Source organism: Myodes glareolus, chromosome 21, assembly GCF_982192425.1.
Source record: "Myodes glareolus chromosome 21, mMyoGla1.1, whole genome shotgun sequence".
Classification (NCBI taxonomy): domain Eukaryota; kingdom Metazoa; phylum Chordata; class Mammalia; order Rodentia; family Cricetidae; genus Myodes; species Myodes glareolus.
The window spans coordinates 14,164,368-14,188,424 of record NC_142046.1 but is presented as its reverse complement, the minus strand read 5'-3'; the positions used below and the strand labels follow the sequence as shown (position 1 = coordinate 14,188,424).

Here is a 24,057-nt window from a genome sequence, read left to right as displayed (position 1 = left end):
GCCTGAGCCATCCACCATGAGGGTCAGCAAAGGGGACGTGATGGAACAGTGCTGGCCTGGAGGGGCAGTGTGTGACATTTTTTTGGCTGATGATTCTGCATACCCTGCCAGGGACACCAAAGCCACAAATCACATGGCGGAGGGGCCCATCCTCAGAGCCTCTGAATGGCCGGGCAGATGTGGCGGTGCTGGACGACGGGTCACTGTTCATGTCCTCAGTGTCTCTTGCAGACAGCGGAGAGTACGAGTGCCAGGCCACCAATGAGGTGGGCTCTGCGTCCAGGAGAGCCAAACTGGTGGTCTATGGTAAGCCGAGGCCCTAGAGGTGGAGGCTGGGAGCAGGCTTGTAGCCGCCTCCCCCACGGAGACCCACAATGATGCCTGGGCCCCAGGGCCCAAAAGCTTCCTACAAGGAATACTATGAACTCTTGATCTCTGTCCCTAGAGGCCAGGAAGGATTGGGGCTTGAGGGCATTGCACAGGGCACCCCATTTCACCAGGTACGTCTGTAGGGACAGTGTAGGTGTCTGAGGTGAGTCAGAAGGGCCAAGACCTGAGATGACAGCTCAGTCAGTGAAGCGCTTGCCGTGCAACCGTGACAACCTGAGTTTTGTGCCAGGCTTTTTCTTTTGGGGCCATCAACCAGGTCCCAAATCATGACACGGAGACTCATTACTAATTACGAATGTGTGGCCTAGTTTAGGCATGTTTCTGGCCAGCTCTTCCTAGATTAACCTGGTTCTCTTTATGTACCTTTGGCCCCGGGGCTTATTCCCTTTCTTTCTTCCGTATGTCTTACTGCTTCTCTGTGACCAGCTGGCTGGCATCTGCCTGACTTCTTGCCCCAGGCATGTCCCTCGTTCTCTCCTCCTTCTCTTGTTCTTCCTGTTCTGAGCATAGATTTCTCCTCCTATTTATTCTTTCTGCCTGCTAACCCCGCCTACCCTTCTCCTGCCTAGGTATTGCCACTCAGCTCTTTGTTAGACCAATCAGGTGCCTTAGGCAGGCCAGGGGAGACAGGTGCAACACATCTTTACATAATTAAACAAATGCAGTACAAACAAGGTAGCACGTCCTTGCACCGTTAAAGTAATCGACAAACGTAACTCATCTTTGTCCGGTTAAAATAATACCCCACAACGGAGTTTGAGTTCTAGAACCTAGTAAAATGCTAGGCACTGCAGTGTGCCCCTGTTCTGGGGAAAGACAGGAGATGCCCAGGAACTGGTCAGCCAGGCTACCCTATGTTGTATGCTCCTAATCCCAGGGAGTGATCCTGTCACACAGAAGGTAGGTGGCACCTGAGGAATGACATCCCTGATTGTTCTCTGTCCTTCACACGCACATGCACACGCGCACACACACGCTCATACACACACACACTCTCACACACACACACAAAGTTAATAAATAAAATAAAATAAACATGCATGATAGTGTGCAGAGCTCTGGCCCACCCCATGAGCTAAGGTTCGGGTACCATCCATCTTTCTCCAGCAACAAGTGCTCCTACTCCTGCAGTCAGGGAGCCCAGTGTAGAGTTGGGGGGCACTAATTAGCTGGGTCTCCTCAAGAACAGGACAAGCTGGGAGCACTCCTTGCTGCTGCTGGGACGAACTGGCCCTCTTGGTCTGAAATGCACTTGTTCCCAGTTTGCCATAGAGTGACTTCCCTGAGGGGATGCCTATAGCCTATAGCCACAACCTTAGTGAGTCTCACTTGGGGCTTCCCTGGTGTGACACCAGGTCGCAGGGAGAACTGGGTGTGTTCAGAAGAGTATGGTTTCTGCTCCAGTGGGGGAGGGACTGGGCTGGTCCCTGGGCGAAGCCGCTGTGACCACGTGAGGTATGTAGTGTCCTTGTGGTCAGATCAGGCACCAACACAGATGAAAGACGGTGGGTCCTCAGGGGTCTCAGTGGCAGGCTGATAACAGGCTTGAGAACCTGGGATGGATTAGGGCATGGGTGGCCTGTTCTAGCTGACAAGCTCGGCTAAAGTGGGAGCTGCCCTTCTGCTTCTCCTTGCTCCCCAAGTACCACCCAGCATCCGGGAAGAGGGGCGCATGACCAACGTGTCGGGACTGGCTGGGCAGCCTCTGACGCTGGAGTGTGACGCAAACGGCTTTCCAGTCCCGGAGGTGGTGTGGCTCAAGGATGGGCATTTGGTGGGTATCTCGGGGGAGGTTGGGATGGGAGGGTTCTGTGTGTGCTCAGGTGGCATAGGGAGGTGGCAGAGGGATGTGACATGTCTTTGGGGATGCCCGGGTTCAGGGGCAGGGGGGAACTGGACTCTGGTCACCACAGCTCCACTGGCCTCTGTTCCCTCCTTGCTCATACTCCCTCCCTCTGGACTCTTGTCCTCAGATCCCAGAGGCAGGTGACCATCACCTCCTGGATGGTGCCCACTCCCTCTACTTCCCCAAGATCCAGGAGAGTGATTCCGGCCTCTATACCTGCCGGGCTGAGAACCAGGCCGGGAGCGCCCAGAGGGACTTCAGTCTTGCTGTGTTCAGTGAGTGAGGACCATGACCCACACTCCCAAACATGTGTCAGGGGACAGCAAGGGTCACAAAGGGGCCACCACAGACCTAGAACCTCTTCTTAGGAGCCTACAGAGCATACCACACAGAGGACAGTCATGTGGTTAACAGCAGTGACTTCTGGGTAGTTTTAGTTGCTGAAAAATCTGACAAAAGCAATTTAAGGGGTGAAGGGTTTATCTGGGCCCAAAGTTCAAAGGTCCGTCTGCCACGATGACAGGGTGTCACAGCCGCAATGACAGGTATCACAGTCATGATGACAGGGTATCACAGCCACAATGATGGGGTGTCATGGCCACTACGATAGGGTGTCACAGCCACGATGATGGGTGTCACAGTCACGATGATGGGGTGTCACCGTCACGATGATGGGGTGTCACAGCCACGATGATGGGTGTCACGGCCACGATGATGGGGTGTCACGGCCACGATGATGGGTGTCACGGCCACGATGATGGGTGTCACGGCCATGATGATGGGGTGTCACGGCCACGATGATGGGTGTCACGGCCATGATGATGGGTGTCACAGCCGTGACAATGGGTGTCATGGCCACGATGATGGGGTGTCACAGCCACGGGAGACTGAAGTGGCTGATCTGTCACATCCACAGTAGGGAAGCAGAGAGATGAATGTTGGCACTCAGTTAGGTTTCTACTTGATATGCAATCCAGGACCCCAGCCTGTGGGAAGGTGGCACCTACATTTAGGAAATGTCTTCCTACTTCAGTTAACCCAGTCCAGAAAATCCCTCACAGACACAGTCAGATTAGGTTTCAAATCTCCATGTTCTAAATCTCATCTAGTCGGCAAGATTTACCACCACACGTGTGCCCCACAGTGGCAGTCCAGGCTGCTGCTAACTTAGGGGCTGGGCTCATCCAGCAGTGTCTGGGGAGTTTCTCGGGAGGGTAGGGTGTGCAGGCCAGAGGACCATCATGAGACAGGTCCTGTGGTCAGTCAGGGGTGTGGAGGCTGAGCCATCCCTCTTCTGTCTCCCTTCCCACCCCTAGTCCCTCCTTCCTTGCTGGGAGCTGGAACTGCTCAGGAGGTGCTGGGTCTGGCTGGTGCTGATGTGGAATTGGAGTGTCAGACCTCAGGGGTTCCCACACCCCAGGTGGAGTGGACCAAGGATGGGCAGTGAGTGACCCTCTCAATGGATTATGTGGGTGCTGGGGACGGGGTTGGAGAAGCCTGAGAATGTCCAATGGGTGTGACATGTGCTACCCAGCATTGGATGGAGGGCAGCGTCGGTGTCTCTCACCCATGGATGGTTGCCAGGAGACCCCGTTCTCACTTTGGTAACATCTTGCCTTGGCTCTGTCAGTTCTTTAGTTTCCCTCATTCCGTGGATGAGAGGCCCATGGAAAAGCTGCACAGCGTACATCTAACTATTTAAAAGCAGCTATTGAGTTTGCAGCGCTGCGCAGCTGTGCCACCATCTAATTCCAGAACATTCAGCGTCCACCAAACCCAAATATTCTCCTGAGCTGAGTCAGCCAAGGCATGCACAGCCGGGCGGTCTGGCCCCTTCATTTAACGGAATGGTTTGGAGATGCGCTCTCTTTGCAGTCAGTGTCAGAAACTCATTTCTTTTGAAGGCTGAGGGCTAATGCACAGAACTGGAGGCCCACACCCTGTTCCTCCTCTTGTGGGCCTCCAGGGAGCGCCATTGTTATCTCAAGCTATGTCCCTTTGAGCAGCTGGCCCCGCAGACACCCCGGCCTGATCGATGGTTTCTCTCCAGGCCCATCCTTCCAGGGGATCCTCACACCCTGCTCCAGGAGGATGGCCAGGTTCTCAGAATTCTCAGCAGTCACCTGGGTGATGAAGGGCGATACCAGTGTGTGGCCTTCAGCCCAGCCGGCCAGCAGGCCAAGGACTTTCAGCTCAGCATCCACTGTGAGTTCAGTGCCTCCCAGCCCCTCCCACTGCTACCCGGGAGGGGGAGCAAGGGCATTAGCAGGAGCCAAGGGCACATGGTCCCACATTTTCCCAAACTACCACTTCACATCTTCACTACTTCTGCTGCGGTCAAATGATGGTTTCTTTGGCTTTTCCTTTACACCAGTTGCTCTTGTTTACATTGGGAGTGATAAAGGGCAATTTAGTATCTCAAGTGTAAGGGGGAAGCCAGTATAGGGTGCATTCGTGGAAGGAACAGGAAAAACTGGTACAGCCAGGGCCTGGGGCATGGCTCAGTGGGTGAATCCCTTGCCTGGCATGTAGAAAGCCCTCAGCACTGCAGAACAGCACCAACAAACATCCAAGGAGTTGGTTTTCCTGGTAGTTCAGCAGTGGACACAGCCTACACCCTTGCTCTGTGCTAACAGCGGGAGTTGAGGGCCTGGGGAGAAGGCTCAGCTGGGAAATTCCCAGCACGCGTGTAAAAATCTAGACATGGTGGCCGTATGTTTGTGCTGCGTGGCCCTCCAAGATGGTCGCCTCACCTGGACAGTCACTGGGGAGCACTGGGGAGGCTGAGCCTCTGGGGCTCGCTGACCAGCTAGTCTAGCAGAACTGTGGAGTTCCAGATTCAGCGTCACAGAAAGTAAGGGGCAGAGTCTAATAGAGGAAGACACCTGATGTCAACGGTGTCAACCTCTGACCTTTGTGTGTGTGTGTGCACCCAGGTGCACATGTTCACACGCACCTGAACGTATGTGTATGTGTCGGTGTGCATGAGTGTGTGTGTTTGTGCGTGTGCGCACGCACGCGTGTGTGGACTACATCTCCACATCACCATGCCCAAATAAACAAATAAAATAAATTTTAAAATGAGAGTTGAGTAGAAAGGGATAGACAGGTAGTGACACAGTGGTCTCAGACAGAGCCTCTTGTCACTGCCCTCAGGGGACAGAGTTAGGAGGGCATGGTTTTGGGAGGCAGGGTGATGTCACACTGTATCCATGTGCCTCGGTCATCGATCTGGATGTCAGTTGTGAGTGCCCTGCCCTAGGGGAAGCCCTGATCAAGTTCCTCCACAGATGGGGACCCCGAGGCCCAGAGAGGGGACAGGACCTACCCCAGGTCATACAGTGAGTTAGAGGAACTGTGGGCTCCAGAGCCCAAGCCTGTGGCCCCTCTCCCCACCTGCACCGTCCCCACCCATAGTGACTGGGTTTGCTTCCCACACTGGCATGTCCCTGAACTGGCCTCTTCTGTTTGTGTCCCAAGCCCTTTCCCTCTCCCTCATGCCTGCCAGTCCTTACGGCCTGTGATGTGTGCATGCTGTTCAAGGGACACCAGAGACTGACTCATTAATCTGTGACCACCTCATGTTCCTCTCTGTCCCCAGCACCTCCCACTATCTGGGGCTCTAATGAGACAGGTGAGGTGACGGTCCTAGAGGGCCACACAGCACAGCTCCTCTGTGAGGCCCGAGGAATGCCAGCCCCTGACATCATCTGGCACAAGGATGGGACCCTGCTGGCCCCCAGCTCAGAAGTGGTTTACAACAAGGGTGGCCGGCAGCTACAGCTGGTGAAGGCCCAGCGTTCCAACGCTGGCCTCTATACCTGCCAGGCCAGCAACCCTGCAGGGATCACTAAGAAATCCACCAGGCTGGAAGTTTATGGTAAGCAATCAGGGGGCTTGCAGCAGTGGGCAGCTGGTGTGGGAAGTGTGAGGTGACCTCTGCCTGTCTCTGAAGGTCAGTGAGAGGTGGCCACTTGGAGTGTGCAAAGGCAAATGGGTGTTTCAAGGGCAGGGTTCATTTGGGCCCGCTGCCTTTTCTTTCCTGCGCAGATGAGGAAACTGAGGCTGGAGTCGGGGCCTAGGTGGGAGTCGTGCAGAGTCTAGCTTCTCCTGGAAGACTGTGAAGCCCCCACTCCTCACTAAATTTCCTAGGGTGCCATGAAGATCCCCGCTTTAACTGTGTGTAGCTTAGGACTTGGAGCAAGGTCCAAGGCCTGTGGCTGATATGCAGTAGAATCAGCTGCCAAAGCACATTTGATCTCTTGTGTTCCCACGGGATGGAGAAGCTTGCCCAGTTCATACCTCAGGGATGCATGGGCACTGTCCCTCCCTGGGAGGGTCTGATGTCACATCTATGAATTGGCAATCCTGAAGAGTGGGCTCAGAAAAAAATGGAGAGCCCTCACCGGGCATTGGTGGCACACACCTTTAATCTCAGCACTCGGGAGACAGAGGCAGGAGAATCTCTGTGAGTTTGAGGCTAGCGTGGTCTACAGAGTGCTTTTCCAGGACAGCCAGGGCTGTTACACAGTGAAGCACTGTTTCAAAACACTGTCTCTGCCTCTGGGTCAGGCAGAGCAGGGTGCTCTGGGGAGTCTGAAAACAGTGTGAGGGTCCACAGGAGTCCTTTGTCCCCTGGTAAAGAGTCGGAAGAGGTGCTCTGTTCACATAGGTGCAAAGGGCTTGGGTGCCGGAGGCTGGAGGCGATGAGCTGAGGACAGGTGCCCACTGTAGCACCTGCCCCCAGGGACTCCCAAGAGGCCCTGACACCTCTGGAGTAGAATGAAAACTGTATGCCTACTACCTTTTCCAAGAGCCTCGGGGCCCTAATAAGGTTTGAAGCATCTTGGGTCCCAGTTCATGATGGCACAGTATTACCTGGTGGTCATTCTATCGGCTCTACAACTCAGAGCCTGAGGGACATGCTCCCTACACCCCTTGGGCTTGGCCACCATGATCTCTGTTAACACGTCAAATGTCAGGAGTCCCCAAGCCGTACCATCGTGGCTCAGATCTGCCTTAGCCGTCTGCCGTCTCGCTCCAGGGGTGAGGAAACGTCCAGAGGTAGTGGCCTAGTCTGGAGTCCTGGAGATCCGTCCCTGTTCAAGAGACAGGCTGGTGTTCTCCTGGTGACAAGCTTTCTGGGTGACAGCGGGAGCAGAAGAGATACAAGCAGGGGCTGGGGAGGGGACTCAGGGCCTGAGAGATGAGGCTCTTCCAGTGAGGGTCTGAGAGAGGCTGGGTGGAAGAGACTGTGTCCTGCCAATAGAAGGAGGCTGAGGAGCCTAGCTGTAACTGTTGATCCTTGAGACGGCCCTGTCTCTTCCTTAGTTTCCCCTACCATCGAGGGTGCTGATGGAGGGCCATACCTGGTGCAGGCCGTGGCTGGGAGGCCCGTGGCACTGGAGTGTGTGAGCAGAGGCCATCCACCCCCTACCATCGCCTGGCAGCATGAAGGGCTGCCCGTGGTGGAGAGCAACGGGACATGGCTGGAGGCAGGCGGTGCCCTGCAGCTGGAAAACCCAAGCGAGGCATCCAGTGGTCTCTACAGCTGTGTGGCCAGCAGCCCTGCCGGAGAGGCTGTGCTGCAATACTCCGTGGAGGTGCAGGGTGAGCCAGCTGCGGAGTGGTCTCCTCCCACGCCCACTCCGTGCTTAGTCCCAGAGGAGGTGGAGGGTGGCAGGGAAGTCGTATGTACCCTCTTCCTGTGTGCCATGGGTGAACAGTGAGACCTGGGGTGGGAACCTGTGGTGAGACCGGGGGTGGGAACCTGCGGTGAGACCTGGAGTGGGAACTTGCAGTGAGACCTGGGGTGGGAACATGCGGTGAGACCGGGAGTGAGAACCTGCGGTGAGACCTGGGGTGGGAACCTGCAGTGAGACCTGGGGTGGGAACATGCGATGAGACCTGGGGGGGAACATGTGGTGAGACCTGGTTTGGGAACATGCGGTGAGACCTGGGGTGGGAGCATGTGGTGGGAGAGACAAGGTTGAGCTACGGGATCCTGATCTTCACTCTTGCCCACGGCCCAGGACTAGCCTCTCCAGGAAGGATGATGCTCCGTCTTCTGTCCACAGAACAGGCATGGCCCAGGGCCTGTGAGACCTGAAGCTGGGAGTGGGTGAGAGTCCTGCTCTGCAGACACTCAGTTCCTCCTTCCCAGACAATGTGACTCTGTGTGGCTCTCTGTGGACAAAAGACAGAGAGCAGACTACAAGGCAGACAGGACTCCAGGCCACTGAGGACAGACATGAAATAAATGGTCTCTGGGGAGGCCAGAGAGGCCCCTCTTACGGTCTTCACTGTTCCTGGAAGGTCTCCTGGGGGAGACCTTGAGGGGAACAAAAAGGCTGTGGTGAGACTGTGGCTTTGGCAGTACTTAAGGCCAGGATGAGCTCCAGCCATCCAACAGCATGTCCTGCCCACAGTGCCCCCACAGCTGCTGGTGGCTGAAGGCAAGGGTCAGGTGACTGCCGTCGTGGGACAGTCTTTGGACCTTCCATGCCAGGCATCAGGTTCTCCGATGCCTACCATTCAGTATGTGTGAAACTGATTGGGGTGGGGACAGGCAGAATGTGGGCTGTGTTGGAGGGAGGGAGACAGGGAAGCCATTCCTGTTCCTAGGGGTGTAAAAAAGGCCTCCCATGGAAGGGAGGCCGCAAGGTGACTTGACCCCCCTCTCCATCCGTCAGGTGGCTGCAGAATGGTCGCCCAGCCGAGGATCTGGCTGGAGTTCATCTGGCCTCCCAGGGGACCGTATTGCATATCAGCCGTGTGGAGCTGGCTCACTCAGGCCTCTTTGCCTGCCAGGCCACCAATGAGGCAGGGACATCTGGGGCCGAGGTGGAGGTCTCTGTGCATGGTGAGCGGGTCCCTGGAGTGGATCCTCTAAGGCAGTGGGTGACCTGAAACGATGCAGGTGGTAGAGCTGGAGGTCATGGCAGACGGGAAACGGCATGGGTCCTGTCTCCTCTGTGTAGACTTCTAGGCTGGACGAGGGTGGGAGAGACTTGTCTCAGGTGCTTATCACACTTGCTGTCTAGTTGCCTGGGGACTTCCCAGCCTCTGGCCTCCACTCTCATCCTGTTGAGCACATCTAACTTTATTTAAATCTTTAATAAGTGCCGCTGTCCCGCCTCTGAGTCTGCCTAGTTCCTCCTTGTCTTTCAGGTCTGCCCTTCCCTCCAAGAAGCCTTGATTCTACCACATGTTTCGGCCTCACTGTTCAGCCTCTCATGGCTACTGCCGACCACCCCACTTCTCTGGGGTGACTTGTTTAGCTGTCCTTCTCTATGCCAGCTCTGTGCCTTTGGCACCTCCAAAAGGGCAGCATGGTGGTCTCCTTTATTTTATGGGGGGCCTACAGCCGTTTTGGTCATAGAATGGACACTAAACACTCTTGTGGACACACATGATAGGTGGATAGGTGCATAGAATGGATAACTGGATGGATGGCTGATTGGATGTATGGATAGGTAGTTAGGTGGGTGGCAAGATGGATGGATGGGTGATTTAGCTGGTGAATACATGGGCCAGATGGATGGGGAGGTGGATTAGTGGGTGAGTAGGTAGATGGATGGATGGACAGGTAGATGAATGAATGGGTAGATAGATGGATGTGTGAATGGATGGATGGAGGGTACGTGGATAGATGGATGTGAGGATGGATGGATAGTGTGTGGATGGATGGAGGTGTGTGGGTGAATGGATGGATGGTGTGTGGATAGATGGAGGTGTGTGTGTGGATGGATGGATAGATGGATGGATGGAGGGTGCATGGGTAGATGGATGTGTGGATGAATGGATGGATGGATGGTGTGTGGATAGATGGATGATGAATGAATGGGTGGATGGGTGGATGGATGGATGGATGGTGTGTAGATAGATGGATGGATGAATGGATAGATGGATATGAGGATGGGTGGATGGGTGGGTGGATGGTGCGTGGATAGATGGATGTGTGGATGGATAGATGGATATGTGGTTGGATGGATGGATTGATGGAGGGTGTGTGGGTAGATGGATGTGTGGGGGGGTACATGGATGGGTGGATATGTGGTTGGATGAATGGATGGGTGGGTGGATAGGTGAATGTGGGTGAATGAATGGTTGCATGGATGCATGGATGGATGCATGGATGGATGTGTAGATGGACCTGTGGGGGCATGGATTGGGAGAACTTGCAAAGCACTGTTATGTTGGCTCTCTGTGGGAAGCCCCTTCCGTTACCCAGGTGTTTGAGGAACAGGGGTTCTAGAAGCCATTCCTTTGGCCAGGCCTTTAAATCCACACCTTCCCTTGTAACCATTTAGGGAATTTCTGGGTGCCCATCACAGAACTCTTGAGCTTGACTTAAGCTTTCTCCATCTTTCCTGCCCAGAGCTCCCCTCGGTGCACATCGTGGGTGGTGAGAATCTCACAGCCCCTTTCCTGCAGTCTGTGACCCTACAGTGTGTAGGTACCGGAGTGCCTACCCCGAGCCTCCGCTGGTGGAAGGATGGCGTGGCCATGGCAACCTCAGGGGGCAGACTTCAGGTACAGTTGGAGACCCAGGACTGGCTGTCAAAGAGCAACTCCACAGAGGACCTGGAGCCCCTGAGCAGCCTTTGCAGACGGTGGATGTCAGAGCCCCTCGGCATATGCACACTGAATAGCCCTTGGGTGCTATGCCTGGGGAATAGAGGGATCCCTTAGCCCAGTCCAGGCACTGGAAGCTTAGCTACCAGAAGACAAAAAACAGAGGTGATATAATGGGAATGAGAGGAGCCCGGAAATGTGGGTGCGGGGCCCACGGTTCCCTTGCAAGGCTGGCACCTGCCTGTGGCGGCCATTCTCCCATCCTACCCTCTATCTGACTGGGGCCTGGTCCTAGACCCTATGACTTCCTCTCATCCCAGCCCATTCTCTCCCAGATCGAGAAGGCAGACCTGAGAGATGAAGGTGTCTACACTTGTGCGGCCACCAACCTGGCAGGGGAGAGCAAGAAGGATGTAACACTAAAGGTTCTGGGTGAGGGCTACAGCTTGATTGGGGTTCAAAGCCTGGAGTCACTGGTGACACCTCAAGGGACCTTGGTACCAGGAATGGAAGTTTTAGATTCACAGCTGTGTGCTTAACCTTGCAAAGGGTTAGACAGTGCCAAGCAGTAGCCGTAGCTGGTGGACCCTGAAGTGTTTACAGTGATCACCTTGCCCACATTAATGGCTCCCTTGCTGGCTGGATTTGTGTTTGGGGCTCATATGTGTCCCTGGCAGCATGAGCAAGCCCTGCCGGGCTACTCCAGGACTGCCTGAGGTTCCAACTTCTACTGTGCCAGCTTTGGCTCCTCCACGGGGCTAGGGGTTGGGGACTAGGAACCCTGTATGACCTCAGTGAAGATCTCACATCCCCTGCTTCAGTTTGGGGCTCTTCTAAGGACAAGCTCCTTGGTTCATGGATGTGAGCTTGTCACCAGAACTCTTTAGGAGAAGTGAGGAAAGACAAAAGAATGGGACTGGGGCTGCCCAGAGCCCACACCCTGTAAGAGTGGTTTCTCCTTGTAACCCCCTAGTGCCCCCCAACATCGAGCCAGGTCCAGTCAACAAGGCGGTTCTGGAAAATGCCTCAGTGACCTTGGAGTGCCTGGCTTCAGGTGTGCCCCCTCCAGGTAAGACCCCTCCCTTTGGCCAGAAGTCTGCTCTAGACAGTCCTAATTTCCTGTGGAAGGGGCTGCAAGTGCCCAGAGCTTTGTATGAAGGTCAGGAACAAACCTGTATGAGTGCTCTTCAGAGGGTCTAGCATCCCCGGACTAGTTCAAGCTTCGGATGAAGAATAGAATCTCCTCCAGCTGTTCCTCCCAGACCAGCATGGAAGAAAATAACCAGGCACTTGGGTGAATCATACGAGTGCCCACATCCAGGCTAGGGTGGGACTTATCTCTGTGCCGGGAGGGAGGTCCATTTCCTGTCCCCTCATGAGCTAGGGACAGTCAGTTGCATTGGGTGGGTGAGCCCAGGAAGTACTTACCTCCTGTGGAGCCCCTGGGTAGATATAGTGGGCCCTGACTGGAGGTAAGGGAGCCCAAGGTACCATCTTTACCTTTGAGGCTGTTGTGAGGGTGCTCGCCTTCTATGCCAGTGACTCTCAACCTGTGGGTCACAACCTCTTTGTGAGTCAAATAACCTTTTTGCAGGGTCACATATCCGGTATCCTGCATATTAGATATTTACATTATGATTAATAACAGTAACAAAATTACGGTTATGAAGTAGCAATGAAAATAATTGTATGGCTGGGGGTCAGCACAACATGAGGGTGGCATGGTCCTAAAGGGTGGCAGCTTTAGGAAGGTCGAGAACCACTGTTTGTTCTCCTGGGTGAGGGTGGCTATGGGAAAGAGGAGAGGGCTTGGCTGGCTTTTGTTTTTCCCTTACTTGTAGTAAGAAGGTTGCTTGTTCATATCTTGGCCTCCCACACTCCCAAAATAACCACACAGACTCTGTATTAATTAAATCACTGCTTGGCCTGTTAGCTCTAACTTCTTATTGGCTAGCTTTTACATCTTAATTTAACCCACTTCCATTGTTTTATAGTTTACATGAGGCTCTTGGCCTATCAGCAAGGTTCCAGCCATGTCTGTCTCCAGTGGTGGCTCCTGGCGTCTCACTGACTCCACCTTCTTTTTCACAGCATTCAGTTTAGTTCTTCCCCGACCCCGCCTAGCTCTGCTCTACCCTATCACAGACCCAAAACAGCTTCTTTATTAACCAATGGTATTCACAGCACACAGAGGGGAATCCTACATCACCACCCCTTTTCTGTTTAAATAAAAAGAAGGCTTTAATTTTAACATAGTAAAATTACATATAACAAAATGGGTATCAAACAAGAATTATAGTTAGAATATTTATATCAACTTTATCTTTTATCATAACTAAGGAAAGCTATAATTATCTATGCTTCAACTCCATCAAAGACTCCAGAAGGATGTAATATTACCTAAGTAAACAGGAAGCACATTGTAAACAAGTCCAAGACTCTAGAATTGACAGAGACATCTCACTGCCTGGACAGTCACCCAAAGTTCTTCTGTATCTTTGAAGCATCCATCTTCAGCCTACAGGCCCGTAATATCCAAGACTTTTCCACGAAGCAGGAAATTTCAAAGACAGTTCCACTTACATTAGCAGTTTGTCAGTCACTTTTTCTGTGTCCTGCAGAATGTCTGGCAGACACTCTGAAGCAGGAACCCCAAAGTACCATCTCACCTTTAGGGAAGTTCAGCAGTCATGGGTCCTGCATGTCCAGTTCACACAGCATAACATCAAGCAGTCCAGGCAAGAGCAGTTTCTTGCCCAAGTGGCTAGCAAACTCCATAAGGAGCCTCTTCGGTGCCCATTAGCCTCTTGAAGTAGTATGGTGCTTTCAGAATCAGATGTATCTCACTGTCATGAAAAGTCCTAAGTTCTTAAAACATTTTAAATGCCATATTCTGAAGGACTCTGAAAGATTTGAAGAATACCTGTCTAACTGAAATATATCTCTATATATCTAGAAAACCTAACAAACATGATTACAAGCTTGACTATTATAGATGACTATCTATTAGCCTAGATTTCTAAATTATACATTGCATTTTTAAAAGAACTGCACAATCACAATACCTTAATCAAGAGCAGAAATATACATCAATAGACCAAGATCCATACCAATGTAAATTATGTATTTCTATTTCATATTCTTCTTTAAATGTAAACAAACATTTATAAACAATATTTGAGGATTTGGGCATAGTTCTCTCCAAACTTCTTCCTGCTTTTTGTTGGGTAAAGTATTTTTAGGGGTGTTCACTGTGACCTTTTAGGGGGTCTTGGTCCATCAAATCACATTAGCCTGGAATTATTCCACAGGTTCTCATTCTCTGTGGAAACAAAAGCAGAACCTCTTTTCCAAAGCAACAAATCCTTAGACCCATATTTTGAAATCAAGATAATTTAAAGTATATATGTTGGTTTATCTTAGCAATCCCCAGAATCAAATGTCTCTCTGCAGTCAAAAAACTCAAAGAAAACACAATAATATACATAATCCAGACTCTCTGTGTATTTTCTATCTTTACGTGGCTTATTATTTTTTTATTCTATTACTCTTTAATACTTATTTTTATTATCTTTACTCCTTTAATCTATCACTGTCTGTACTCTTTTTTAAAGACTTTGTTTTATTTTTTTCTAAACCATCTACTTCCTTTTATGACTCTCTATACTCTTTATCTTCTCTCTCCCAAGTCTGCATACATTCTTTAAACAAACTGTGACCCATTTAGAGGTCTTTTATGTCTAAATCTGTCCTTATTGCATATCTGTAATCCTTTTCTGACCAGAACTACCATTTTTTTTAAGTGTTAAGTGGGCATGGCTAGGGCCAACAGGGCCCTGCCTGCTTGCTCTGCCCAGTCCAGCATGATGAAGGCATGTCCAATGCCTCTGCAAGCTGCATGCACCACCCCAGTTCCAAGTATCCAGAGGTTCTATGTTGAACCATTAAGCAGTTTGTAGCATGCTGCTCACAGATGGTCTTTAAATGCTCGGTAGCCAGACCTCCCGAGAAAGAGTTAGAGCTGTCTGTGCTAGTGAACCAGGAAGCCACCAGCTAGAGCTGTCTGTGTTGGTGAACCAGGAAGCCACCAGCTAGAGCTGTCTGTGCTGGTGAACCAGGAAGCCACCAGCTAGAGCTGTTTGTGCTAGTGAACCAGGAAGCCACCAGCTAGAGCTGTTTGTGCTAGTGAACCAGGAAGCCACCAGCTTTTTTTTTTTTTTTAAAGCCACACAGTTTTTACTGTACCTCTCTTAAATAGGCATGTCACCCCTGCTCACCGTGAGCCCATCTAGGGAAAAAAAATTTGTGGCTACCAAGAAATTGTGCTAAACTCTGTTCTTTTTTGCCTAGAATTCCTTTTCAAGCTCTCTCGGGTTTTATGTGAATTTAGCTAGCACATGATGGAGCGCCAATTTGTAGTAAGAAGGCTGTTTATTCATTTCCTGGCTGCCCAGACTCCCAAAATAACCACACAGAAATTATATTAATTAAACCACTGCTTGGCCTATTAGCTCTAACTTCTTATTAGCTAGCTTTTACATCTTAATTTAACCCATTTCCAGTATTTTATGTTTTACCACGAGGCTCGTGGCCTGCTGGCAAGGTTCCAACCATGTCTGTCTCTGGTGGTGGTTCCATGGCTTCTCCTGGCTCTGCCTCCTTCCTCCCAGCATTCAGTCTAGTTTTTTTTGCCTAGTTCTGCTCTACCCTATCACAGGCCCCAAAAAACTTCTTTATTAACCAATGGTATTCACAGCAAACAGAGGGGACTCCCACATCACTTACTCTAGCTGACTAGACCTCTTCCTGGAACTTCCTCTTAGCCTCTGGTCTTGTCTCCTGTCATGCTGCTGTGTTCTGTCCTTGGTCCCCTTCCTAAGAACTCTGATTGTCTCTAGCATTGGTAGAAGTGATTGCTCACTCTGGAAGTTTCTCTGTGTGCCCCTACAGCCAACAGCTGATAGGATGCTTGCACATCTTCTCTCTCCCAGATGTCTCCTGGTTCAAGGGCCGCCAGCCTATCTCTACCCAGAGAGGGGTGACAGTTTCAGCTGATGGGAGAGTTCTCCATATTGAACGAGCCCAGCTTTCTGATGCAGGGAGCTACCGCTGTGTGGCGACCAATGTGGCAGGCAGTGCAGGACTTCGGTATGGCCTACGGGTCAACGGTGAGTAGTTAGGACTATAGGGCCTTTTCCAAAATGCTGTTTTCTTTCCCTTTGTCTAGCCTCCTGTCTCTTGTCTACTTGCTTTTCAGCTTATCTACCCATCCATTCATCTGTTCATCCCCCATCTATAATCCATCCTTCTGCCCATCCACCTCTCACACACCCATCTTTACATTCACCCATCCACCGCCAATGCTTCCATCCATTCACCCATATATCTACCCATCTGCCATCTACTTTTCCCTCTGTCCATCTGTTTACTATCTATTCACCCACTATCCACCCACCCATGTACCCATCCATTTACCCATACATCCACCTATTTACCCGCCCATCATCCACCTATCTACCCACCCACCAATTAATCCTTCCATTTACTCATTCACCATCCATCCATCCATCCATCCACCATCCATCCATCTATCTACCCATCCACTAGCCAGCAAGTCAGCCTCTCATTCATTCATATAAACTGTTAATTGCCCATTCATTTATCCAGCCATCCATGTATTCCAAACTTTGGTCCATCCATTTACCCAGCCATCCAGTCTTCTGTCTATGGATACAAATATCCGCTCATCCATCATTGATACAATATCCATCTCTCCAATCCTGTGCCCACTCACCTCATCACTGTTCCATTCCTCCATCTAAGCTACAGAGCTGTAAGAAACACGAGAAACTGAAGGGAGGCTGGGTTTTGAGTGAATTTCCCTGGGGTCATATGAACAAATATGAATACATTCCACATGGAGCCCCAACGGCTGACCAAAGGAATGGTTCCACCCAAGTACAGCTTGGGAAACCAATGAGTTTATTGGACTTGCTTACAGGCTTCTCACAGGAGTATGGATGACCCCCCACAAACAGGGATGTTAGCAAAAAGTCCCATATGCATCTCAAAGGCTGCATAGAGCCCCCCTTCTGTCAGTCTCTCACCTCCTATAGCACCCCTAGCATCCTCTCGCGCCCCTGGAGACCATGTGTAGCTAGAGGGGAAGGAACAGCCTTCCCCATCTTCTTCTTCAGTGAGAGAAACCCAGAAGGCCTGATCTTGTGAGGGTCTCAGACAGGAAGTCCGAACTGCTCTGCTGAAGATGGTAATGGGCATGGCATGCATGGAGGCCAACATTGCCCAACACTGGGCATGCCTGGCGCATACAAACTAAGAGGGGATGGGGCGATGTTGGTAGCCAACTAGAGCTGGACCGCTAGAGTTTCATGGGCCATGAGAGAGATTAACTTTTATCCTGAAAGCCTCCTGGCTACCGTGGGATTTTCAAGGTGTTGTTAGCTGTGGTTTTCCAGGGTGTCAGTGTTGCACCTGAGATCTGAGCCAGGAGGACCCTCAGCTCTTGCTTCCCCTACAATCCCCAGGATAAGTCACTTCTGCTGACCGAAGGCCTGAGTTAAAGTGTGGTGTCTGCCACATTCTAGCTGCTTAGCCTTGGTCAGGCGACCTCCCCTCTCTGAGCCTCAATTTCTTATTAGTAGAAGCCTCTGGTGTTGACACAATCTCTGCCAGGCTGCTTGGACTGGAATGTTACACTCATGCTTTTGTCTGTGACCTGCATTCCTGAGGGTAACCAGCCTGTGTCACTTGCAGTGGGGCTCACTGACCGCTCTTCCCTGCCACCCATCTTTGCAGTACCACCCCGAATCACCCTGCCACCCAGCCTGCCAGGCCCAGTACTACTTGGCACACCCTTTCGTCTAACCTGCAATGCCACTGGCACCCCCAACCCTACGCTGATATGGCTGAAGGATGGAAACCCTGTGTCCCCCAAAGGGACCCCTGGCCTCAAGGTGAGTAGCACTGGGTGGCCCGTGAGCAACCTCCTGCTGTGTTCCCTAGGGACTGGCAGCAGAGGTCAGGCCCTGGGAGCCTAGTCTAAGGGAGAGGCAGAGTCTCTACTCACAGGGATACGCTACCTGCCACTGATGCCAGCCAAATATGTAGCCTAGAGTGTTTTGTAGCCACACTGAAATGAGGAAAAAGGAGCTAGCTCTGATGGTGCATGCCCAAACCCTCAGCACTCAGGAGGCTGAGGCAGGAGGATCACCATGACTTCAAGGCCAGGCCGATCAACACAGTGAGTCCCAGGCCAGTGTTGGCTATACATTGGTCTGTCTCACTTCTCCCTCAAAAAGAAGTTATGAAAAGAGCTGAGGATGTAGCAGTCGATAGAGTCCTTGCCCAGCATGCACGAGGCCCTGGCTCCCTTTCCCAGAATTGCATTAGTGAGGCATGCTGGCATACACCTGGAGTCATAGCGCTCAGGAGGTAGAAGTTGGAGGATCAGGGTTATTGTCCACTGCATGAAAAGTTCAAGATCAACCTGAACTATATGCGACCTTCCCTCAGGGGGAAAAAAAAACAAACCATTTTTGTTTCACGTCTGAAACAGGGTCTCACTATGTAACTCTGGCTGTCCCGGCACCTGTTTTGTAGAATATAGATCAGACTGACCTTGAACTCACAGCGATCTGCCTATCTCTGCTCTCCAAGCGCTGTGTGCAGTACCATGCAGAGCAAAGACAAACCAGTTTTGATGTTATCAAATCCAATATCACAAAAGGTTCATTTTGTCACGTGACAAGTGTAAAAAGTCACTCATGAGACGTCCCATACTTTATGTGTTTTATACACATGGTTCATCTCTATTTCATAGCCTCTTGAGGTTTCCTGATTTCTCATGGCAAGCAGCCACTGGGGTGGGCAGAATGGCTCCAGGTGACTCTTCTAGAGGCAGGTAAAACTGCCACCAGTCAGCAGGGTCCTCAGGCTTAGGGGTGCAGCTTGTGGATCCCCTGCCTTGGAGGACCCCAGGGGTCTGGCGCAGGATTCAAGTTGGGTGTGGTACCAGGGCTCACTTGTGAGGACAGGCACTGTCCCTGTAGTGGGAGCTGCGTTTGATGTGAGCTTCCCTCTGGGGTACAGATCTTCCCCGGAGGCCAAGTACTCACTGTGGCCAGCGCCCACGCTTCTGATGCAGGCAGCTACTCCTGCGTAGCTGTGAGTGCTGTGGGCGAGGACCGCAGAGACACTGTTCTGCAAGTTCACAGTGAGTCTTTCCCCTGGGGGCGAGGGTGGGGCATTACTATGAGCTAGCTGGTTCAAGAAGCTGGGCTTGGGGGAACATTCCCAACCATGTGCCCCATCGGGGCAGGGGAGCAGATGGAAGAAATGAGAGTTACCACCTGACCCTGTGGTTAGTCACCATTAGTTACTAGAGCACTGTCCTGGGGCGATAAGCATCCCTGTAGGTGAGCAAGTGGCAGGCAGGTGGCCATGTGTGGCCAGGAGCTCTGTGGTTAGGGCTTGGGGGAAGAAGCATGAAGCGCCAGGGCTGGGGCAATGTATGGTGAATGAGGAGGGAAGCCCACTTGGCTCCCACACTGAGGGGGTCGGGACTCAACAGGTAAAGGAACTTGCCCCCAAGCCTGTACAACAGGACGGAGGTGACAGGACTAGGTTGGACGTGGCTCTCATCCCCTGGCTGCGGGAACTGGCTAGGCCACTGCTGCTGCGGCCTTTTGCTAGTGTTTTGTCACTCACCTTAGGGTTTCCTCTGCTGTCTGCACCACAGTGCCCCCCAGCATCCTCGGAGAAGAGCTGAACGTGTCTGTTGTGGTCAATAAATCAGTGGCACTGAAGTGCCAGAGCCGTGCTGTGCCTCCCCCTGAGCTCAGATGGCAGAAGGATGGGAGACCCCTGCAGCCTCACCCTGGCATCCGCTTCTCTGCAGACAAGGCCGTGTTGGAGGTGTGCAGCTACGCAGCTGGCTGCTGAAGGCAGTAGCTGAACAGGGCAGGGCTTGTGGGTGTGTTCAGCTCAGTGTGACCAATGATTACCCACCAGGAGGCAGAGCCCTCCGAGTCTCCCCCAGGACCCCAACATCCCCCCACCCATCACCTTGTGATGGGACCATTCCCACCTCCAAGCGTCCCCCTTTGAGCTCCTCTCCTTTCTCTTCAGTCTTCAAAGGCATGGTGCAGTGTCATTGCCCCCAGGTCAGGGTCTGACCCCAAGATGGCAGATCCCTTACCCATCATCCTTCACTCTCCACCTTTTCTTCTGGTGGACTTTCTGAGGACGGTGGGGATGATGCAGGGCGGGGGGAGGACTGGCTCGCCACACGCGCAGCCTCTTGGCAGATCAGGGCTGTGGATCTGATGTAGAGGGGCCAGAAGAGTGACATGGAGCAACCCTGACTTCTAGAAGTCACAGGCAGGGAGCTGTTACCACAGCCTCACATTCCACCGGTAGGGTGGGGGATCAGGATCAATGAGGTCACACGACATGATGAGGGTGACACAGCCCATCTAGGGGTGACACCGCCTCCGCTCGACTCACTGACCAGCTAGCTGTCTTCGCTCCTGGCCAGGTGGACCAAGTGAAGGTGCGGGACGCGGGCCGCTACACCTGTGAGGCCCTGAACCAGGCCGGCCGCTCTGAGAAGCACTTCAACTTGAATGTCTGGGGTGAGGGTCTCCAGGGTCCTTCCCCCGGGGCTGGCTTTCCGATCCCAGGAAGAAGGGATACCTAATCTGGGCCTCCCTCCCATCCCAGTCCCCCTCAACTCCTGTCTGCTCTGAACCAGTCCCTCCAGTGTTTCCCTCAAAGGAGCCTTACACTCTGACCGTGAGCGAGGGGCAGACCGCCAGATTGTCGTGTGACTGCCAGGGCATTCCCTTCCCCAAGATCTCATGGAGGAAAGACGGTAGGATGACTGCCCTGCCCTTACCCAGCTCCCCCTCACCTGGCACCCCTCCCCCAGCATGCCTTACCCAGATCCCCCTCACCTAGCACCCCCTCACCCTGCACCCCCCATCCAGCACCCCTTACCCAGTACCTTCTCACCCAGTACCCTCTCACCCAGCACCCCCTCACCCAGCTCCCTGTCACCCAGCACCCCCCCACTCAATACCCCCTCCCCCAGCATCCCCTCACCCAACTCCACCTTACCCAGTATGCCTTCCCTAGCACCCCCTCCCTCAGTACCCCCTCACCCAGCACACCTTACCAAGCACCCTCTCACTCAGTACCCCCTCATCTAGCACCCCTCACCCAGCTCCCCCTCATCCAGCACCACCTCACCCAGCACCCCCTCACCCAGCACCCCAGCACCAGCACCCTAGTGCCTCAGTGAGGCCATGGGTTTCCAGCCTACAGTGGGGACCAGCTGGCTACAGAGTGCTGCCTTCCCCAACCCTTCTGCTTTGCCCCCATCTGTGGACCCCTTCTAGCCTGTGATCTTTAGGCCCCAAATCCCTGTCTTTTCTGCCAGGACTACCCTTCCCCAAACCCTGGCTGGCCAGGGCCTCCCTGCATGGCTACGTTCTGTCAGTCTGTAAGCTACATGCGGTGTTTTGGCCGCTGCTGTGTTTAAAGCAGAACCTAGTGCAGAATACTGTGAGGGTCCCTTAACCCAAATATGGAGAGCAGGTCGGATAGTTTTTCCTGAGACCTGGGAAGACAGCAAAATGAGCAAGCCCTACCCTCACCTGGGTGGTCAGGCGGCAGACAGAATGAGGAAGTCATTCTGGGCCTTAGGGAGTAGGCGACAAAGGGAAAAGGCAGGTATGACCAGGGCTTGGAATTTTAAGGTGTGTGACTGGGATGTTTGACCCAAGATAAGGGATAATCCTGAGGACAGAGCAAGGAGAAGCCATCCAGGCAGAGGCCAGGGTAGGTGCAAAGACCCGGGGGCAGAAACAAGCCAAGCATACTTTGGGACAGCAAGAGTTCAGAAGGGTTCAGCAGAGTCAGCAGAAGGGCATAGTGGGAAATGGTTCATAGGGTGATGGGGACTGAACTTGGGCCATTGTGGAGGGTTTGGCTTTACCTCCAGGGACACGGGCAGATCATGCTCAAAAGCCCCAAGTTGCGAGTATGGTGACTCAGCGAGATGTCAGGATGTAGGGAAGGCCTTCCAGAGGAGATGTCACATCCTAGAGGTTGGAGCAGGTGAATGGGAGGACCACTGTTCCTCACGAAAGGTCCTTTTCTCATTGCCCCAGGCCAGCCCCTGCCTGGGGAAAGGGATAGCCTGGAACAGGTGTCGGCAGTAGGGAGGCTACTGTACTTGGGACAGGCCAAGTCGTCCCAGGAGGGGACATACGTCTGTGAATGCAGCAACACAGCTGGGACCAGCAGCCAGGAGCAGCAGCTAGAGGTTCTGGGTGAGCCCTGCTGGGACTGGGGAGCGTATGCGTGATGAATGGGTAGAGCTGAAGTCTAGACCACCCAAGGGTGGGGGCAGCAAGATGGGCACTTGCCTGCCCTTCCAGTCCAGATCCTCAACTCCCAACGTGTGCACACAAGAGGGGACAGCAGGCCCTCTGCGCCTCCATGGTCTAGCAGGAGAAAGCATGCGTTGAAATGGTTGGAAATGAGTGTGCACAAAGTTCCTATAGAGCCCACACTGGTAACGTGAGTCCTGCTGGAGGGATAGCTTGGTAGTTAAAGTGCCTGCCCTGCAAGCATTGGAACCATAGCTTGGATCCCAGAGTCTATGTAAATGGCGGTGTGCTAGGCAGTTCACTTGGGTCCTAGCCTTGGAAGGCAGAGACAGAGGGTCCTGGGTGGCTGGTAAGACTAGTTATATCAGTGAGCTCTGGGTTTAACTGAGAGACCCTGAATAAAGTGGATGAATATTCAGTGAATAAACCATCTGCTGAGGATGATTCGGCATGCAGACCTTAGACTTCCACATGCACGCACATGTGTACACACATGTGGCCTTATATAAGCAAACATGCTACATGCACACCATACATACACACAGAGAGAGAACATGGTGTGGGGGAGGAGATATCCTGGCTTTGTAAAAACTATGCTGTCAAGACTGGAGACATTGCTGAGTTGACAGAGTGCTTACCAACACATAATCCCAACGCTTGGGAAAGGAAGTGGGAAGATTAGGAGTTAAACTTCGTTCCCAGTCGCTTAGTGAGTTCAAGGCCAGCCTAAGCCACGTGACACAAAAGAAGTGCTAGAAAATGAATCCCAGAAAGGTGCTGGGCACTGTAGTCCCTTTTTGAGAGGCTAAAGTGGAAGGGAAAAAGTTCAAGGCCAGCATGGGTAACTAGAGATGCTCCAGTCTACAAGACTGAGACCACACAGACCAGAAATGGCTGAGTATATTCCCCAGGGAGCAGCCCACCCAGGTCCCTAGTGTGTCTAAGAGGTTTCTGGTAGATACAACTGTCACTCTGCCATAGAGATGAAAAGGCTCAGAAAGGTGAAGTTAATAGGCCAAGGTCACACAGCTTGTGCAAGGAAAACTGTAGGCCTAAATAACGGTGTCCACTGAGACCCCAGCACCTGTCATCCTGCTCTCAGGTGGCCCTGACTACTCTACTGAGAACCTTCCTCCCCATCTCAGTTCCTCCTCAGGTCACTGGCACTTGGGAGCCGCTCACAGCAGTCTCCGTGGTCCAGGGTGGAAACACCACCCTAGACTGTAATGTCACAGGAAAACCCCTGCCAGTGGTGACATGGGAGAGGAATGGCCAACCTGTCCAGATGGAACCTGGCCTGTGGCTTCAGAATCAGAACCACAGTCTACACGTGGAACAGGCACAGGCCTCCCATGCCGGTGACTACAGCTGCGTGGCTGAGAACACAGCTGGACGTGCTGAGAGGAGATTCACACTGTCTGTGCTGGGTGAGAACTGGTGGCCTGTGGGCAGAGTGAGCGGCTGGGCTGGGCTGGGCTGGGCTGGAGGGAGTAAGGTTAGGCAGTCTCCTAAAGTCATACTGCAGGCAGCCAGGGGCTTGTTCAGTCCAGGCTCTGATGAGGGCTGCTGCTGGGACCATGGCCAACAGGGCCCTCCTGAGGGTTGTTCTCAAAACACCCATGTCCTTCCTTCCCTCCCTATCCTTTCCCTTTCCCTTCCTTCCCATGTTCACTTCCCCCCACCCTGTTCCTGACAGCCAATGCTCTTTGTGGCTGGCGTGATGATCTTGGGGGATCTGGGGTAGGAAAGTCAGGAGACCATACACATTGTAGAAGAACCAAGACACCTGCCTGGAGGTGGTCTTGGGGCTGCCACTGAAAGACTAAGTAG

The 24,057-nt window shown here is 52.6% G+C and overlaps 1 protein-coding gene across 2 annotated transcripts in view; it reads left to right on the top strand.

Moving 5' to 3' along the window:
* Hmcn2 (hemicentin 2) overlaps nt 1–24,057 on the top strand; it is a 156,143-nt gene that overhangs the window by 71,126 nt on the left and 60,960 nt on the right. The window contains exons 26-46 of one of the 2 annotated variants that reach the window (XM_087899779.1): nt 112–306; nt 2,034–2,164; nt 2,364–2,511; nt 3,553–3,679; nt 4,287–4,441; nt 5,527–5,577; nt 5,838–6,116; nt 7,568–7,846; nt 8,665–8,773; nt 8,929–9,098; nt 10,617–10,771; nt 11,149–11,245; nt 11,787–11,882; nt 15,805–15,981; nt 17,630–17,787; nt 18,923–19,046; nt 19,572–19,747; nt 20,370–20,466; nt 20,586–20,705; nt 22,006–22,167; nt 23,373–23,654. In XM_087899779.1, the coding sequence (XP_087755905.1) occupies nt 112–306; nt 2,034–2,164; nt 2,364–2,511; nt 3,553–3,679; nt 4,287–4,441; nt 5,527–5,577; nt 5,838–6,116; nt 7,568–7,846; nt 8,665–8,773; nt 8,929–9,098; nt 10,617–10,771; nt 11,149–11,245; nt 11,787–11,882; nt 15,805–15,981; nt 17,630–17,787; nt 18,923–19,046; nt 19,572–19,747; nt 20,370–20,466; nt 20,586–20,705; nt 22,006–22,167; nt 23,373–23,654 (3,288 nt within the window). The remainder of the gene's footprint in view (nt 1–111; nt 307–2,033; nt 2,165–2,363; nt 2,512–3,552; nt 3,680–4,286; nt 4,442–5,526; nt 5,578–5,837; nt 6,117–7,567; nt 7,847–8,664; nt 8,774–8,928; nt 9,099–10,616; nt 10,772–11,148; nt 11,246–11,786; nt 11,883–15,804; nt 15,982–17,629; nt 17,788–18,922; nt 19,047–19,571; nt 19,748–20,369; nt 20,467–20,585; nt 20,706–22,005; nt 22,168–23,372; nt 23,655–24,057) is intronic. The other variant, XM_087899778.1, reaches the window with a different exon arrangement.